Consider the following 20,098-nt stretch of genomic DNA (forward strand, 5'->3'; position numbering starts at 1 on the left):
TGGGAGCTGGCTGGCAGAACAGGAAAAGTCTGACTACAGGCAAGTTCATTCCTTCACTGTTCTTAGAGCCTACTTCTTCGAGATCCTGATGTGTGCTGAAGACCATCTAAGACATCCAGCCTCGTGGGCTGAGCAACAACTGGATTCTTAGACTTTCCGTTTTAGATAGCCATTGCTAAACTAGCTGGACCACAGCCTGTAAGCCACTCCAACAAATTTCCTGTATATAAATACAGTCTCATTTTGTCGTTTCTGTTCCCTAGAGGACCCTGACTAACGCAGGAGCCAAGAGCTGAGCTCTCAAAGACCTCTCTGTCTCTGGTTATGATTTTAAAGGAATAAGTGGTGGGGGCAGGGGCCGTGCTTTACTTCTTTCTCAGTTTTATAAACATATTTAACCACACATTTCCCTGAGCAGCAGAGATAGATCATTTGGGAACGGTGGCAGCTGTTCTTGCTTGTCAACTTGACTCCTGGAATTAAACATTCTCTGTTAAACAGATTCCGAGATGGGGAACATAAGAGGGGTCAAAAGGAAATCCCAGAGTTCTCGGTTCAGGGAAGTAGACCTCATTGTGTCCAGTAGAAAAGCTGATTCCGGTAGAGACGTGTGGAGGGGCAGAAGGAAGGGGTTTTGCTGTCTCGGCATTCACACAGTGACTGGACAAGCGTGGAGGCTGCTGTCATCCTTTAGCTTTGATTGCCCATTTGTTGTGGTCGTTTGATAAGAATTTGAGTTTGCTAACTGAAATCAAGTCAGTGGAAGTACTGAGGGTCTTATTTGAGAAAACAGGGCCTTGGCTTTGGTGGCAGGTTTTTTTTTTTGTTTTTGTTTTTTTTTTTTTTGCATTTGTCTGTTTTTCTTTTTTTGTTTTTTTTCACACAGAACTTTAAAAGCTGAAGATGAAGTTTTGAAGAAAGTTAGAAAATATTAATGGGAAAGCCTTGTCTCAAACCGCATCTGAAAGCCAGTGATCGAAAGGCTGGCATTTGTCCGAGGAACCGCTCACAAATTACCTTTCCTCTATGAGAAGAAAAAAAAAATCTCTTGCAAAACTTTGATCTTGCCTCCCGACTTCTACCGCCCAGTCACTAGACAGTGAGCTGATCAAAAGGCCAGAGGAAGCCGGGCAGCGGTGGCACGTGTCTTTAATCCCAGCAGAGGCAGGTCAGTCTTCGTGAGTTTGAGGCCAGCCTGATCTACAGAATGAGTCCCAGGACATCCAGAGCGACACAGAGAAACCCTGTCTCAAGAAACAAACAAAAACAGAAAGACCAGAGGAAAAGCAAAGCAGATGAGTCGCACCAGAATCATGACAGCATTGCCACAACCACCGCGATAACCAGGTTGAATTGAGCCAACAACGGCCTATGAATTATTAACACCGCTGCTGCACTCCACCAGTGGGGATGAAATGAGCCTACTTACTGCAGTATAAAGACGGAACCATGGCGAGATTACTCTATTTGACTGCAAGTCTACAAAGTCATTTCATGGGCTTTAGCTTTCTATGTGATGTAATTCCAGTAATCGACAGTAGGTGGCAGTAATGAGTCCCTTTTTGCAATGCTGAAAGCAGTTGCCAAAAGAAAAAAAAAATGCTTGAGGAAGTACTTGAATTTCTTACTGCTATGCCAGAGAGGCAAGTTGTCTTGGTAAGTAAAACAAATTACTCTGTTTAGAAATAAGGACAATGCTTGTTGCCACGTGGAAATAGAAAATATCTCTATAATCAAGTTGTGCATGTTTCTCTAAGTAGGCTTGCTTCTGGTAATTACTTACTGTGAACTGTGTGGCTTGAAACTAGTGTTTGTCCAACCTAAAGCAGAGAAAACCTTCAACCTTCATCTTGTGTGATTTGTTTTTAACAGCTCCTGGGTGTGTGTGGGTGTGTGTGGAAGGTGGGAGGGAGGGAGAGGGGGGGAGAGAGGGAGGGAGGGAGGGAGGGAGGGAGAGAGAGAGAGAGAGAGACAGAGAGAGAGAGAGAGAGAGAGAGAGAGAGAGAGAGAGAGAGGAGCATTTGGTCACAAGTGTTTTTTTTGTTTTGTGGACACAGCTATTTTTGATTTTAAGTGACCTCTCCTCTCCCTCCCCTCCCCTCCCCTTCCCTCTCCTCTCCTCTTCTCTCCTCTCCTCTCTCTTCTTCCCTCCCATCCTCTCCTCTCCCCTTTCCTCTCCTGTTCCCCATCCATATTCCTTTCATTGAAATGTTCAGAAGAATGGACAAGCTGGGACCTGCATACATTTGAGTGACCACACCATCACAATAAGTAACGATCAGAATTCCACATGTTGGAACTTACTACCCTCTGTGAGGCACCAAGAGAGAGGAAGCTCAATCTGACGATGGCATTTGGAGGTGGCCCTTTGGGAGGAAACTAGAATTGGATTCAATCAGACCATCAGAGGCCCATGGTTGAATACTGGTGGCTTAATAAAAGCAGGGGGGAGGAACCAGAATACACATATATGTCCCATCTCTTGCCTTGAGATGCCCCTTGCTGCCTAGGATTCTGCTATCACAGTCACTGCCAGATGTGACCCCTTGACTGTGGACCAAAACTGTAAGTAAAATTAACTTCTTTTCTTTGTCAAGCAGTCTGTCTCAGGGGTTTGGTTATACCAGGGAAAACAGTCTGCACAGTGGAACTCAGTTTCTCCGGGACAAGCGCTGTAACACACAGCTCCTTGTTAATTCCTTGCTAATGGAGAGGGTTACTTTCATTTTTATTCTGGTCTATTCTTACTGAATATTCTTGATGTTTTCCGAGACTATAGAAACTGTTCTGGGGAGCTGGAGGTCAAGGTGGAATTGTAGGGTTTGAAAATGCTCCCCAAGCCACATCCAGATGAATGCAGGAGTGTGTGCAGTCACACAGGAAGCCAACCAGAAATACTTGCCTGCCGTCCAGACCTCCCACGGCTGTTTAATAGTTACTCTAGCTCAGAGAAAACTCTTCACACATGTTTGAAGAACTGAATTTAACGAGCCACATTCATTGTGGGGGTGTTGTCCTATTTAAGATCAACCGAACCCTGATTGATATCCCCAGAGTTTCTGAGCAGAGGTAAGGCAAACACGTTAGTTCCTTGTGCCATTTGATGCCAGCTAAGCTTGTCCTGGCTCATAAAAATGGACGTACGTGTATCTGAAGGCTTTTATGCTTCGAAAGTCCCTTTTCACAGCCCAGTTAATGAATCATCCTTTTCTAGTTAATGGTGAGATGGTTTTGAGGTTCTAAAATAGACGGGGTCAGTGACTATCATTAAGACTCTGCTCAACGATGTTTTGGCAGGGCATGGTGCTACATACATCCCAGCATTTTGGAGGCTGAGACAGGAAGATCACTGTGAGTTTGAGACCATCCATTTTACATAGCTACAAAGTAAGTTCTAGGATAGCCAGGGTTACGTATTGGGAGGTGTCCCCAAAACAAAAACGGTAACAACAGGAATTTGGTTTTGTTTGAACAAGAAAATTTAGATTCTGATTTTCAGTGACTTTAGCAAGTTTATTATCTACAACTTATAGCTCCAAATATCTAAAATTATTTAGATATCTAAAAGTCTCTAAACAAATATCTAAAATTGTTTCTTAATGTTTATAATACTTTAATTATTTTTGAAAAACACTATTTCTTTATCTGGAGTGTGTGCCTGTGTTTGCGTGTGCACACGTGGAGGTCTTTGGGATGCTGGAGCGGGATAGTTGGGACATTTCTCAGCCTTTCCCAGGGCAATCAGTGCGGTGCAAAGGCTAGCCTTGCTTTTCACGTGAAGGTTGATGCGGCCATCTTTATTGCTCAGAGATTTCCTGGTGGAGAACTCAGAATAGCCAGGACATCCGTGGACACCCCTGCAGAAAGGTCAGCCTGGGGAGAGCTCTGCATGTCTAGCCTGGGGAACTTTTATAGCACAGGGCTACCTCTCAGAATTGAATTCTTTAGGTCTGTCTGCTCCATTTGGTGTCTGGTGAGGGACATGCGGGCAGGATCTGGCTCTTTGTTGGTATGCTGGTGGCTTGTCATTAATGCCAGTCTAGGGGGGTCGAATCAGTTTCCTGAGACAGATGCCGAGCTGTGCAGTCTGTAAAAAGCCTCGGATGCTCATCTCAGCTCAGCTCCCTCTGTCCTCCCACCATTGGAAAGGGGTTGACAGACAGCATCCAAGGTCACAGGCAGGGAATGATAACTAGAGCAATGGGCACAACCCCAAACAATGTCTGGTGTGTCTGAGGGGGACATATTCATTTGATGAATGAACAAAAAAGATTTTCTGAAGTTTTTCCAGCCTCGAATCCCTCCAATAGCGAATGAGTGAATTATTCTTATGACTCAGTGTCCTTGTGACTCATAGGATCTGTTGGGTTTTGAATGTGAAATGTCTCCAGAGGCTCGTGTGTTTGAACACTTGGCCCCCAGTTGGTGCTCTTTGGGAGGTGTTGGAATCTTTACGAGGTAGAGTCTTGTGGGGGAAGTATATCTGTCATTGGGGATGGGTTTTGAAGGTTAATAGCCTTACCTCACTTCCTTCCTCCCTCTTGCTCTGCCTCCTGTGTGTGGATGGAAAGGTGATCTGCAGGCTTTCCTGCTCCTGTGGCCATGCCTTTTCCACCATAATGTCTTTGTCCCCCTGGAGCCCCTCCAGTGGCCATGCCTTCTCCACCATTATGGCTCTGTCTCCCTGGAACCACAAACTAAAATAAACCCAATTCTTCCTTCAGCTGCTCTTGCTAGGGTATTTATCACAGCAACAGAAGTATCTAATAGGATCTAACCCTGCTTCCTTGCCATGACCAACAAGCCCTAGAGTGATCTTGGCCCCGACGCCTTTAGTGTTTGCCTCATCCCGGACTATTGCTGGCTACCCTGTCGCTCAGAGCAGCTCACCGCAGGTCCATCTCAAGACTTTATATTTACCTTTTGTTTGTTTGTGTTTTGCTAGAAGGGCTCTACCCTTAGCTCTTTGGCTTTCTTTCGATTTCTACCCCAAGGTCATCTCAAAAGGCTTTCTCCAGGGAATTAGTCAAAACGAATTCCTTAGCACTATATCAGACCTGAAGTTACCCTGATTCATTTTTCTAGATTACTCTTTAACTACTGCATGAAATTAAAATGAGTTATTTATTAACAGGGCTTTGCTTTGAGAGACAGGAGTTGCTCTTCTTCACTGGTCTGCATCTGGGCCCCCAAACACTGATACATATTGGCTGGATAAATGAATGAATGAATGACCTTAACTGTGATCTTTATCAGCTTTTGAGTAAGACCAAAGTTAGGTCCAAGACTTGTCTAGGTAATCACAGTGATGCCAGTGATGCCGGGGTAGTTGAGACTCTGCCGCCCAGGGGGTCTTTTCAGAGTCACGGGACACCTGAACTTCCCACATCAAAGCATTAAAGGACATGAAATGAGTCTCAGCATTGGTTTTGAATGAGTGTTTGAGAGGGCCAGAGCCAGGGAACTGTCTTAATTAAGATTACTGTTGCTGAGATGAAACCCCATGACCCAGCAGCTTGGGGAGGAAAGGGTTTCTTCGGCATACACTTCCATACCATAGTCCGTCATTGTAAGAAGTCAGGGCAGGAACTCAAATAGAGTGGGTATCTGGAGGCCGGAGATGATGCAGAGGCCAGGGAGGGGGACTGCTTACACTTTGCTCAGTCTGCTTTCTTATAGGACCCAGAATCACCAGCCCAGGGAGGGTACCACCCACAATGAACTGGGCCCCCTTCTATCAATCGCTGGTTAGGAAAATGCCCTATTGCCCAATCTTTTTTTCTTTGTAAAAGCGTTGAAATATTTATTTGAATTCTATTTCTTTTCTTTTCTTTCCTTTTCTTTTTTTAAATTTATTTTTAAAACAATCTTTTCTCATTTTACATATCAATCCCAGCTCCTTCTCTCTCTCTCTCTCTCGTCCTCCCTCTCCCGGCACCTTCCCGCCCACCCATCTACTCCTCAGAGAGGGTAAGGCTTCCTATGGGGAGTCAAGAAAGTCTGGGACATCGCTTTGAGGCAGGACCAAGCTGCCTGCCCCCATATCTAGACTGAGTAAAGTATTCCTTCAAAGCGAATAGACTCCAAAAAACCATAAATCCTGGTCCCACTGCCAGTAGCCCCACAGACTGCCCCAGTCACATAACTGTCACCCACATTCAGAGGGCCTAGTTTGGTTCTGTGCAGGTTCCCCTGCTGTCAGTCTGGAGTCAGTGAGCCCCAACTAGCTCAGGTCAGCTGTTTCTGTGGGCCTCCCCATCCTGGTCTTGACCCCTTTGCTCATATTACCTCTCTTCTACTGGACTCTGGGAGCTTGGCCCATTTCTAGCTGTGGTTCTCTGCATCTGCTTCCATCAGTTGCTGGATGAAGTTTCTATGATGGGGAAGGCCAGCTCAGGTACCCTCTCCACTATTGCTTATGGTCTTAGCTGGGGTCATCCTGGCGGATTCCTACAGCTAGATCTTATGGAGGCTTTTTCTCAATTGAGGTCCCTTCCTTTCAGATGACTCTAGCTTGTGTCAAGTTGACATTAAGCTATACAGCATAAGGAGAGTCTGTAGGCCATCTGTGCTCCAATTCTATAGTTCCTGCAATAAGCCATCGTGAATTTAGTAGCTTAAAACAACAGCAGTTTATTCTGGGGTCTAGAAGTACAGGCATCAGCGGAGCTGTGCTCTCTGTGACTTTCTCCAGTTCCTACGGTGTATATAAAGGTGTTTGGGGCTAACAAGATGGCGGAGTGGGTAAAGGTACTTGCTGCCAAACCTGACAAGCTGTGCTTAATCTCTGGGTGGTCTCACATGGTGGAAGGAGAAAACTGACACCCACAAGTGTCCTCCACACATGCCCTGTGGCAGGCACACACACACACTCACACACACACACACACACACACACACACTCACACACACAGTACCTACTGTCCATCTATTCAGCAGCTACCAAATTTATCAGTCTTCTTGATTTTAAGTTGTATAACTCTAAAGAGCATAGCCTTCATTTCATAAATCTCTAATAACAAAGCTGTTTAATATCTGACTTCATATAATCATTTCATGTGAATTTTTCCTAGGATCTGTACCCATGTCGAAAGTGCTCTGAAGAATATAACAGCTGCCTCAGGAATGTTTATTGCCATACAATGACTAAAATAAATTCCATCATCTTCTATGTTATCATTGTCTTGGGATTGATACTTATCAATATCCGATTATCCAGTGGAAGTGAACTTATCATTAAGAGGCCGAGAGCAAACCTCACCCATGTGCCCAAGGACCTACCCTTGACAACAACTACTTTAGATCTATCACAAAACAATATATCTGAACTCCAGACTTCTGACATCCTCTCGCTGTCCAAGCTGAGGGCCTTGGTGATGTCCTACAACAGACTCCGGTATCTTGATATCGGTGTTTTCAAATTCAACACGGAACTGGAATATTTGGATTTGTCCCACAATGAGTTAAGGGTGATTTCTTGCCACCCCACAGCCAACTTCAAGCATTTAGATCTTTCCTTCAATGCATTTGATGCCCTTCCCATATGCAAAGAGTTTGGCAACATGTCCCAGTTAAAATTTCTGGGACTGAGTGGTAGTCAGGTGCAAAGCGCCAGTGTGCAGCCGATTGCTCATTTGAATATCACCGAGGTTTTGCTGGTGTTAGGAGACACTTACGGGGAAAGAGAAGACCCTGAGTGTCTTCAGCACATTAACACTGGGGCTCTGCATGTTGTTTTCCCCGAGAAAAGAGAATTTCGTTTTACGCTGGATGTATCAGTCAGCACTGTAAAGAGTTTGGAACTATCTAACATCAAGTGTGGACCTGAAAGCTCTAATTGTTCTTATTTCTTAAGTGCTTTGTTAAAACTTAGAAAGAATCCGGGGCTATCAAGTCTTACCTTAAACAACATTGAAACAACATGGAATTCCTTCCTTGATATCCTCCAGTCTGTTTGGCATGCACCCGTAAAGTATTTCTCAATTTCAAACATGACACTACAAGGTCACGTTGAGTTCAGAAATTTCAATTATTCTGGCACTTCTCTAAAGGTGTTGTCAATACATCAAGTTGTCAGTGAAGTGTACAGTTTACCACAAAGATACATTTATGGTATCTTTTCCAATATGAACATCCAAAACTTCACAGTGTCTGGAACACGCATGCTCCACATGCTTTGCCCGTTAAAAGTTAGCCCATTTCTGTATTTGGACTTCACAGATAACCTCTTAACAGACATGGTTTTTGAAGATTGCAGAAACTTAATTAAATTGAAAATACTTAGTTTACAAAAGAACCAGTTAAAAAAACTCGAAAATATAATTCTTATGTCTGTAGAGATGAAATCACTGCAAAAACTAGACATTAGCCAAAATTTTCTACAGTACGGTGAGGAGGAAAACCTATGCTCCTGGACGGAGAGTTTGCTAGTTTTAAATTTGTCCTCAAATATGCTTACTGATTCTGTCTTCAGATGCTTGCCCCCAAAGGTCAAGGTCCTTGACCTTCACAACAACAGAATAATGAGCATCCCTAAAGAGATCACCTACCTGCAAGCTTTGCAGGAACTCAATGTTGCATTCAATTCTTTAGTGGACCTTCCCGGATGCGGGGCCTTCGGCAGCCTTTCTGTGCTGGTCATTGAGCATAATTCAGTTTCCCACCCCTCAGTGGATTTCTTCCAGAGCTGTCAGAAGATCAGGTCCTTAGCAGCAGGGAACAACCCATTCCGATGTACATGTGAGCTGAGGGAGTTTATCAAAAACATAGGCCATGTGTCAGGAGGAGTGGTAGAGGGCTGGCCCGATTCTTACAGGTGTGACTCCCCAGAAGGCGCTAAGGGGACCCCACTGCAGGACTTCCGCATGTCTCCATTGTCCTGTGATACTGTTCTGCTGATTGTCACCGTCGGGGCCACTTTGCTGGTGTTGGCTGCCATCATGACTTTCCTCTGGCTTTACTTTGATCTGCCCTGGTACTTAAGGATGAGGTATCAGTGGACACAGACCCGGCACAGGGCCAGGAACATCCCTGAAGAGGAACTCCAGAGGAAACTCCAATTCCATGCTTTTGTCTCATACAGTGGACATGATTCCACCTGGGTGAAGAATGAATTACTACCAAACCTAGAGAAAGATGGCATACGGGTTTGCCTCCATGAGAGAAACTTTATCCCTGGCAAGAGCATCATGGAGAATATCATCCATTCCATCGAGAAGAGTTACAAGTCCATCTTTGTGTTGTCTCCCCACTTCATTCAGAGTGAGTGGTGCCATTATGAGCTCTACTTTGCCCATCACAATCTCTTCCACGAAGGCTCTGATAATTTAATCCTGATCTTGCTGGAGCCCATTCCACAGTACTCCATCCCTAGCAACTACCACAAACTTAAATCTCTCATGGCGCAGCGGACTTACTTGGAATGGCCTATGGAGAACAGCAAACATAGACTTTTTTGGGCAAACCTAAGAGCAACCATTAATGTCAAGCTGGTTAGCCAAGCAGAAACTACATGTCACATACAGAGATAAGAATATTCACCTCATCAGGCTTGCCACTTTGGGCAGTTCTGATAGTGGTGCCATTGGCATCATCATGAACTTAAGAATTATCTGACTTTATGATGTAGGAATTTGTGATTTTAAGCCCAAGTTTATCACTGTGTGTGGTAATAAAAATTAGTAGAGTACTTTAATATTTGTTGAAATCATTTATTTCTTTTTTAAAAAATACTGTTTTGTGTATATAAATATTGTATCTTACCTGATTTATTTCTGTATACCACATGCATGCCTGGTGCCCTCAGAGACCAGCAGAGGGCATTTGAATCACTGGAGCTGCCATGTGGGTGCTGGGAATCGAATCTGGGTTCTCTGAAAGAGCAGCCAGTGCTCTAGTCCAGCCCCAAACCAATTTCAAACACTTAAGGGATTCATTGGCTTCTTTGCTATAACCACAGTCATGGAAGTTTTGGTAGACTCGGGAGTGTGTATGTCTGTGTGCTGGGTCAGCAGTAGACGAACTCTGATTCAGTTCACTTCAGGTTGACTTTCCCATCATTCCTTCTCGCTTCGCCCTCCCAGGCCCTTCACTCTTAGGTCCTGATAGTTCGTTTCCACATACATTGCCTGCACATAAAGCTCTTGTCTCGGTTTCCACTTAATGGAGGGGTTGAAGGGCAGAGGATGGCATAGTCTATGCATGACTGCATGTATGTGCTGAATAAAATCCCTCTTCTACGGAGCTCCCGGTGAATCCCAGCGGCCTGTGTGTCCCCAGATTCAGAAGGAATAATAAAACAGGAACACACAGTGAGGTTCAGAGGTTATTTAGTGTGGCCATCTTAGAAATAATAGGTAGTTAATCTCAGCGCCTAGATGACAGAGGTGGGTGGATCTCTGTGAGTTCAAGGCCACCCTAGTCTACAGAGCAAGTTCTAGGACAGTCAGGGCTCTGTAGAGAGACCCTGTCTCAAAATAAGCACGAAAAAAGCTGAGAAAATCAGAAATGGTAGGTTAGATTTTTCTACTGGTGTTGAAGGAAGCCTCAGTATGTAACGGGGAAGCAGGGAAGTCCATTACAGTGAACAGATCAAAGGCTGGCACACCCAGACTTATTCTGGGACTGGTGTCCCAGTGTGCTAGGATATGAGGGTTTACGACAAATAAAACTAGTATATAGCTGTTGGCAGTTAAATAAAACCACATAGCAGTCAGCCATGCTGGTGCATGCCTGCAGTACCAGCAACTTCCAGGCTGAGGTAGGAGGTTTCTGAATTTTAGACCAGCCTGGATTACATAGTTAGAGCCTATCTCCAGGAGGAAGAGGAGGAGAAAGCAAAGGAGGAGCATGTTGTCAATGGTCCCAATTAGACGACTGAGTCAGAACTGGGGATTTAGGAAACACGACATCTAGGAAGCACAGTGGGAAGTGAACATCAACCATGAACCTGTTATCCCGTGATGCCGATGCAACCGTTGTTCTAACTGGATTCTCCCATGTCCCCTAGGACCGCTCTACTTCCCAAAGTATGCTTCTAGATTTTACAATCCAGTTTCAACTTCTGATTTTATAGAACTTCGGGGACTTCTGTGCAGAGACCGTGTTTTCACAGACTGAACGGTTGAAGTTTCTTGTCTCAGGGTTCTGGGGCTGGATGTTCATAGTCGTGGTGAGAGTGGGGTGGGTTCCTCGTGAGAGGAGGGATGGAAGGACCTGCTCCCTGTCTCTTCTTGGTTTGCATTTGGCTATTTTCTCCCTATATGTCTTCACTTTGTCTTCCCTGTTTGCACATCTGCTTCTTTGTTCTAATTTCCCATTTTCATATAGAAATCTATGGTCTGGCCTTGGTCCAATATGAATATTCCTACTTAATTATAACTGCAATGCCCCCATTTCCAAGAAAGGCCCCATTCAGAAGTACTCAGTTTCAAGGGTGCAACCTAGGAATTTGGAAGATTCAATTCAACCCCAACACCTCAAACTCTAAAAGGCAGTCTCTGTAGTGAGAGGCACTGACTCAAAGACTCCCAGAGTTTATCCAGCAAAGTCAGGATGTTGAGACATTAAATCAAGTCCTGTATGTAGACAGCGGAACTCACGAGCAGCTTCACGGAGGCTGCCAAGAGTCTGCAGGTGCACTTTTGGCTTCTCCCGTCAAAGAATTCCAAGCTGAGAGATGAAGAACTTGGATCAAAGTATAGATTAAAAGGAAGCAATGAAAGTAAGAAAGACATAAATGAGAAGAAACATCGAATTCAGCAAAGTGGAGGTGGCACAGACCTTTAATCCTAGCAGTCGGGAGGCAGAGGAAATGGAGCTCTGAGTTTGTGGCCAGCCTGGTCTACAGAGCAAGTTCTAGGACAGCCAGGGTTACACAGAGAAGCCCTGTCTCAAACAAGCAAACTTTCCCTCCCCCACCCCCCCAAAAAAAGGAAGGAAGAAAAAGAAAAGCAAAATAGATTTCAAATGCAAGTTCTGAAACCAGTGTGGGTTTCAATTCCAGCTTCTGCATTCATTTGTGACAACGGACCGTAAACAAACTACTTCAACTTTCTAAGCTAAGCTTAGCATTTATATTAGAGATTTTTCAAAAAGTACTCTTACGGGAGTTAGTCAACACCTCTAGATTTCCAGACATGAATTTAAAATTGCTCAAATGTGTTCCCCAAATTACAGCATTCATAGAGCAAGCTTTCCATGGGGCTCCATTCTATTTCCTAGCACTGGAGAATGAGATATACACCTTTCCTTTTGGGGAGTAACTAGGACCCATATAGAAAACCCCACCTCCACAGTGCTCTGCTGAAATGAGCAGGGGGTTATTCTTCTCATGCATTGATTTTGCAGGTCAGCCGTTCGAAGCTGGTACGTACTCTCACCATCCAAGCCTCTTTAGCCTTTTCACGTTACTGCTTGGGAAAACAAAGTCCTCCCCAGTTGCTTTTGGTTATGGTGTACCATCACAGCAGTGGAAAAGTAGCTAGACAATATATATACCCATACACGTGAGAAAATATAACGTTAGTAGTAGTTAACTTCTAAAGTGTTACTATCCAGTGGGGTACTGATCAATACATATAGCTTTTATTTTATTAAATATCTTCCCTGTATATTTTAAATATTCTATGATGATCTTATAGTGTAAGGGAAATTTTTTACTTTTTAAAAAATATAGAAAACATGCTATTTTAAAAACAATACCTCATTCTTTCAATGAAAACTAGGTATAAATATGTGTACTTATTTTCTCTTCACTGTTAAAAGAAAGGAAGCTGCTGTTTCCATCTTCTGCTGCGAATTTTGAGTCCTGCTTCTTCCCCTCAGCTTCACCTTCTTGGAGAAGATATGATCTTCCTGTTAAGTTCGATTACTTCCCTCATGGGGCAAGGTTTTACTGGTTTATTATTCAGGGTCCTCCATCCACCGAGCTCATTCCTCACCTGCTTTTCCAGCCCTCTTTTTCCTTTTTCAGGAATTAGGCTCAAGGCAGTGTCTCACTCTGTAGCCCAGGCTGGTCTTGAACTCCCAGCAATCTGCCTGCTCTGGTCTCCTGAGAACTGAGGTTGCCAGCATGAGCAGCCACACCTGGCTGAAGACACTACCACTACCCATGACTGTTTATCTTTGTCACTGTGCTCACCATGGTCACTTACAAGAGGCTGGGTTCTCTAGCCTCCAGGTAAAGGAGAAGCTAGGCTGCCTTTAGTCTATGGAGTGGGCCCTCTCCCCTTCCCCCATAGCTGAGCTGTTTAATGAGTCAGAGCATCAACAGGAGAGAGTGGTACTAACAACATGTGGGTCCATAGTCTCATATGGCTTGCATTCATTGTTTGTGAAGCAAATGCTAAATGTGTAGTCAGTTTGTAGTAGAATTATCCCTAAAGACTGGAGAGATTCTATAAAAGCTGTTTTAGAGCTTGGTCCACAATTGCAATGGAGTAGCTGGTTCAGAGAAAAGGTTAAGAATATTGAACAATGGAGTAAATCTTGAGATATGGAAATCTCCAAAGAGCAACTTCTTGGAGAATGAGACTGTGTTACATAGAAAGACAATCCCTATATGATGTTCTGCCTTGTAATGGCAAAGTCCATTAATTTCTTTCTTCTGTATTTTGCAGAATGTCTGACAGACTCTTTCATGTAGCAGGAACCCCAAAGTACCATCTCACCTTTAGGCAAGTTCAGTAGTCATTTCTCTGTGGGTCCTGCATGTCCAGTTCATACAGCATAGCAGTAAGCCGTCCAGGCAAGAGCAATTTCTTGCCCAAATGGCTAACGAACTCAATAAGGAGTTTCTTCAATTCCAATTATCTTCTTGAAGTAGATTGGTACTGCCAGGGGCAGATGTGTCTCATTGTCATGAAAAGTCCTAAGTCCTTAAAACATTTTAAATCCCATATTCTGAAGGTCTCTGAAAGATTTGAAGAATATTTATATAACTGAAATATACATATACATATGTACATATATATATATATATATCCTAACCAACATGACTACAAGCTTGACTATTATAGATAATTATCTATTAACCTATGTTTCTTAATTATACATTACATTTTTAAATGAGCTGTACAAACACAATACCTTAATCAAGAGCAGAAATATACATATAACTAAATTGACCTTAAATTTGTATCAATAAACCAAGATCCATACCAATGCAAATTTCTATAGCATATCCCCTTTTAAATGTAAACAAACATTTATTAAACAATCATTTAGGGAAATTGGATGCAGTTCTCTCTAAACTGCTTCCTGGTTTTTGTTGGGCAAAGTATTTTGGGGGTGTTCACAGCAACCTTTCAGGTGATCTTGGTTTATCAAACCACATTAGTCTGGAAGAAGTACACAGGTTCTCATCTTCTGTGAAAACAAAAGCAGAACCTCTTTTCAAAGCAACATATCCTTAAGCCCATAATTTGAAATTAAGATACCTTTAAAGTATATAAATTGGCTTTATCCCAGAGATGGAGGGATGGTTCAGCATATGAAAATCTGTCAATGTAATCCACCATATAAACAAACTGAAAAGTAAAAACCACATGATCATCTCATTAGATGCCGAAAAAGCCTTTGACAAAATACAACATCCCTTCATGATAAAGGTCTTGGAGAAAGCAAATACAAGGAACATACCTAAACATAATAAAGGCAATATATAGCAACCCAACAGCCAACATCAAACTAAAAGGAGAGAAACTCCACTGAAATCAGGAACAAGACAAGGTTGTCCACTCTCTCCATAACTATTCAATATAGTTCTTGAGGTCCTAGCTAGAGCAATAAGACACCAAAGGGAGATCAAGGGGATATAAATCAGAAAAGAAGTAGTCAAAATCTCACTGTTGGCTGATGATATGATAGTTTACATAAACAACCCAAAAACTTCTACCAATGAACTTCTATAACTCATAAACACTTTCAGTAATGTAGCAGGATACAAGATTAACTCAAAAAAAACCACTCAGAAACCAATAAATGGGCTGAGAAAGAAATCAGAGAAATCTTCACAATAGCCACAAATAGCATAAAATATCTCAGAGTAATTCTAACCAAAAGAGTGGAAAACTTGTATGACAAGAACTTTAGAAGTGGAAAGCGGAGACAGAAATCAGAGAAACATCACCCTTCACAATAGCCACAAATAGCATAAAATATCTCAGAGTAATTCTAACCAAAAAAGTGGAAAACTTGTATGACAAGAACTTTAGAAGTGGAAAGACCTCCCATGCTCTTGGATAGGTAGAATTAACATAGTAAAAATAGCAATCTTACCAAAAGCAATCTACAGATTCAATGCAATGCCCATCAAAATTCCAACAAAATTCTTCACAGACCGCTAACGAATGGTACTCAAGTTCATATGGAAAAGCAAAAAACCCAGGATAGCCAAAACAATCCTGTACAATAAAGGAACTTCTGGAGGCATCACAATCCCTGACTTCAAATTCTACTACAGAGCTACAGTACTAAAAACAGCCTGGTATTGGCATAAGAATGGACAGGAGGTTGCTTATTTCAAACAACGTCAATCATAATTTTATAGGAAGATGTGGGAGGTTAGTTGAATCAAAATTCATGCACGTAGCCCTTCAATCTATAATGAATAAACATTAAAAATGAAGGTAATGCTAAGATTTTATATAAGAGTTAAATATATTTTGAATGCGGAATATCTGTTGAGGAAAACCCCAGCTATGAACAGAGCCAGGATAAAACAGAGATGATGTCTACAGTATCCAGCAGGATGATGGAGATAAAATCAGTGTGTTCCTAATGAATCTACACTTTTTCTTTTTTTTTTTCTTTTTTCTTTTTTGGTTTTTCAAGACAGGGTTTCTCTGTGGCTTTGGATCCTGTCCTGGAACTAGCTCTGTAGACCAGGCTGGTCTCGAACTCACAGAGATCCGCCTGCCTCTGCCTCCCGAGTGCTGGGATTAAAGGCGTGCGCCACCACTGCCCGGCTACACTTTTTCTTGATGTAGCTTGTAGTTGATATGGTCTGACTAATTCCTGAGACACATTCCTTGCACTCTTACTATACCTTCAATGTGGCAGGAAGATATATTGATCAGCACATATGTCTGATGATCCTGATATCTTTTGGAAAAGTCGCAAATAAATATTTTTTAACAATTATGAAAAAAAGAAAAAAAAGAATAGACAGGAGGTTGAGCGGTGGTGGTGCAAGCCTTTAATTCCAGTACTTGGGAGGCAGAGGCAGGTGTACCTTTGTGAGTTCAAGGCCAGTCTGGTCTACACAGCAAGTTCCAGGACAGGCACCAAAGCTACAGAGAAACCTTGTCTCAAAAACACAAAACAAAACAAAACAAACAAACAAAAAAAACTAGACAGGAGGATCAAAGACCCAGAATTAATCCACACACCTACAAACACCTGATTTTTGACAAAGAAGCAAAAATATCAAATGGAAAAAAATAAAGCATATTTAACAAATGGTGTTGGCATAACTCAATATCAACATGTAGAAGAATAAAAATAGAGCCATATCAATCACCACAAAACTCAAGTCCAAATGGATCCAAGACTTCAACATAAAGTCAGCCACACTGAACCTCACAGAAGAGAAAGTGGGAAGTACACTTGAACACATTGGCACAGGAGACTGCTTCCTAAATATAATCCCAGTAACACAGACATTGAGAAAAACAATTAATAAATGGAACCTCCTGAAACTAAAAACCTTCTATAAAGCAAAGAACACAGTCAACAAGACAAAACGACAGCCTACAGAATGAGAAAATATCTTCACCTAACATACATTGGACAGACGACCGATCTCCAAAATATAAAAAGAACTTAAGAAATTGATCATAAAAGAGCAAATAATCCAATAAAAAATGGAGTACAGATGTAAACAGAGAACTCTCAATAGAGGAATTTAAAATCACTGAAAGACTAGAGGAATCACTAAAGGAAATGCTCAACATCTTTAATTATCAGAGAAATGCAAATCAAAACAACTCTGAGATTCCATCTTACACCTGTAAGAATGTCCAAGATCAAAAACACAGATAACAACTTAAGCTGGAGAGGTTGTGGGGTAAAAGAAACACTCCTGCATTGCTGATGCGAGTGCAAACTGGTACAGTTCCTTTGGATGTCAGTGTGGTGATTTCTCAGAAAATTAGGGAACAACCTTCCTCAAGACCCAGCATACCACTTTTGGGTATATATCCAAAAGCTGCTCAATTGTGCCACAAGGACATGTGCTCAACCATGTTCATAGCAGCTTTGTTTGTCATAGCCACAACCTGGAAACAACCTAAATGCACCTCAACCAAAGAATAGATAAGGAAAATGTGGTACATTTACACAATTGAGTATTACACAGCAGAAAAAAATAATGACATCTTGAAATTAGCGGGCAAATAGATGGATCTAGAAAATATGATATTGAGTGAGGTAACCCAGACCCAGAAAGACAAATATCATATGTACTCACTCATAGGTGGCTTTTAGACATAAAGCAAAGACAACCAGCCCACAAATCACAATCTCAGAGAACCTAGACAACAATGAGGACACTAAGAGAGACTTACATAGATCTAATCTACATGTAATTGAGGGTGATCCTCTTGCCTCAACTACCCCTACCAGGATTCTAGAAGTGTGCCACTCAGCCTGAGTGTTTTCACTTTTCCATGGCAGATGTAAACAACACAGATACCACAGCTTGCTGATAAATGCCTGGCAATGGGGAGGGGCTTTGAAAAAGCAGTAACACTCTTAATTATTTTATATAGAAATTTAATAAACATTGAATAAAATTCTGATCGGTGTTTGCCAATTTTGTCATACACACACACACACACACACACACACACACACTCCATGGTCAATTTCAAGGTGTCAATGTAACATCATTGAAGGTAGAGTTGGAAAGAGATAGGCATGGATGTCCCAGTATAGTGCTTTCACCGTGCTGAAGCAGTGGCCAGAGGAGCTCTCTAGGGCACAACCACGGTGAGCACTGACAGAATGATCAGACACAACCACGGTGAGCACTGATAGAACGATCAGGCAGTGAAGAACTTGGAGGACTTTCTGGTGTTTGTTTTTAAGGCCATTTGTTCAAAAACCAAGTAGACACAACTCCATTGTTAGTGCTGGTTGCTTTTAACTATCTCACAAAATCCTTGAAAGTTAAAAACGGACTCTCACAGGTTAATAAAAACCTGTATGCATTAAAAAAGACCTTAGTAAGCATGACTCATTGTGTAGTGGGTTTTTCCCACATCCATTGAAAGCAATGGCACATGGCTTCCATGCAAACTAGGGAATCTTGGGGGAAATCCTTGAGCTCAGCCAAGTGTCTGACAAGCCGTCTGTGTCACGCCTGCCCTCTGCAGCTCAGCCTCAGATCCCAGTACCTCCCAATCGTGGTCTCAAAGACAGCTCTACTGTAGTGTACTGTGTGTACTGTACAGTACAACTTTACTGTACTGTGTAGTTAAGTGGTATGGACTTCCCCTCGCACACATGACCTTCGCTTCCATCCCCAGAATCACCACTACCACAAACAGGAACAAATTGTTGGGGCTGGGAAGCCAGACATGGAGCACACCCCTGAAATCCCAGAACTCCAGAAACTGAAGCAAAGGGTTATAAATTTGAGAACACCCCTGGCTACTTACAAAACCCTGTGCCTAAAAACAAAACAAAACAAAAAACAAGAACAAACAAACAAAAAGCACGAAGAAGAGGAGCTGGGAAGACCGCTCAGAGGGCAAAGTGCTTACTGCACAGACATGAGGACCTGCATTTGGGTCCCCAACACCCACGTAAAAACTGGGTGCATGGCAGGTTCAGTGAGAGACTCTGCCTCAGAAAATAAGGTGGAGAGGAAGAGTTGAACCAGCTCGTGGGGACAGTTGGGTAGCTTGGTCGGTTTGAGGGGCCCCTCGGGGACTCTAGACCGATGGCTGGGAGCCTGCATGGGGCTGAACTAGGCCCTCTGCGTGTGGGTTACAGTTGTGTAATTTGGTCTGTTTGACGGGCCCCTGGAGCGGGACCGGGATCTATCCCTGGTGCATGAGCTGGCCTTTTGGAGCCCATTCCCTATGGTGGGGTGCCTTGCTCAGCCTTGACGCAGTGGGGATGAAAGACCCTACAGACCCCTCCTTAAAACCCGTAGCTAGCATGCTCCTGGGGGAACGTCCTGTTTGCTTTTAAAAAAATTCTCCGGGGGGCTGGAGAGATGGCTCAGCGGTTAAGAGCACTGACTGTTCTTCCAGAGGACCCGGGTTCAATTCCTAGCACCCACATGACACCTCACAACTGTCTGAAAATGCAGTTCCATGAGATCTGACACCTTCACACCAATGCACATAAAATAAAGTTAAATAAGAAAAATAGATAACCTCTTTAAAAAAAAAATTCTCCGGATCAGCAGCCAGCCTGCTCCCGTAAGAACATCCCATGTGCCTGAGAGAGCAGGAGATAGAGATAGGAAGACTGCAAGGCAAGATGTCAATAAGATAGGATGTCAACAAAGCAGGTTAGCTATAAGATAGGAACAGGATGATTGTTGCCAGGCATCCATGCTGAGAGAGGAAACCTTTCATGCCCCCCGCCGCATTCCGATAACCACACTTTTGCTTCTGTAAACTTGCTTTTTGCTCTTCCCTATAAAAAGCCCGCCCTCCAGTTGGCAGGCGCAAAATCTTCCGAGAGATCTTGCTGCCCACAGGTACCTGTGTCTACTCAATAAACCTCTTGCGATTTGCATCTGTGCGGTCTTGGCCTGTTCCTTGGCGTTGGGGAGGTCTCCTCCCGAAAAGAGATCCTCGTCGAGGGTCTTTCAGGGAGGGGCCTGTCTCAACTTAACCTGCCAGGCTTTGGTGACTCCACATTGGATGCCTTACCCTTTCAGAGGAGTGAATGGGAGTGAGGTGAGGGGGAGGCAGAGAGGGGGGCGGAAGAAGGGGTGGGAGGGCGAACTGTGGTTGGAATGTAAAATGAATTTAAAAATTTAAAATTAAAAAAAAAGAAAAAATAAGGTGAAGAGTGACTTAGAAAGACATCTGATGTTGACCTCTGACCTCCATTCACGTTCACACGGGTGTGAGCA

General features: G+C 43.0%; 1 protein-coding gene across 4 annotated transcripts; it reads left to right on the forward strand.

The window, feature by feature from the left end:
• The first annotated feature begins 1,623 nt into the window (after window positions 1–1,623).
• Window positions 1,624–9,682, forward strand: Tlr1 (toll like receptor 1). Of its 4 annotated transcripts, none has more exons than XM_041671569.1 (3): window positions 1,624–1,656; window positions 2,217–2,565; window positions 7,074–9,682. In XM_041671569.1, the coding sequence occupies exon 3, from the start codon at window positions 7,143–7,145 to the stop codon at window positions 9,528–9,530; it is 2,388 nt and encodes a 795-aa protein (XP_041527503.1). In that variant the 5' UTR covers window positions 1,624–1,656; window positions 2,217–2,565; window positions 7,074–7,142; the 3' UTR covers window positions 9,531–9,682. The 4 variants fall into 4 exon arrangements, 3 of the variants coding, with proteins under 3 accessions (XP_041527503.1, XP_041527504.1, XP_041527505.1); XM_041671570.1 differs by having other exon boundaries at window positions 1,643–1,656; window positions 2,220–2,565; XM_041671571.1 differs by lacking the exons at window positions 1,624–1,656; window positions 2,217–2,565 and adding exons at window positions 3,348–3,387; window positions 3,809–3,867.
• The last annotated feature ends 10,416 nt before the right edge of the window (window positions 9,683–20,098 follow it).

Source organism: Microtus oregoni, unplaced genomic scaffold (genome assembly GCF_018167655.1).
Source record: "Microtus oregoni isolate MIOR12 unplaced genomic scaffold, Mior012 000021F_ref0000039, whole genome shotgun sequence".
Taxonomy (NCBI): domain Eukaryota; kingdom Metazoa; phylum Chordata; class Mammalia; order Rodentia; family Cricetidae; genus Microtus; species Microtus oregoni.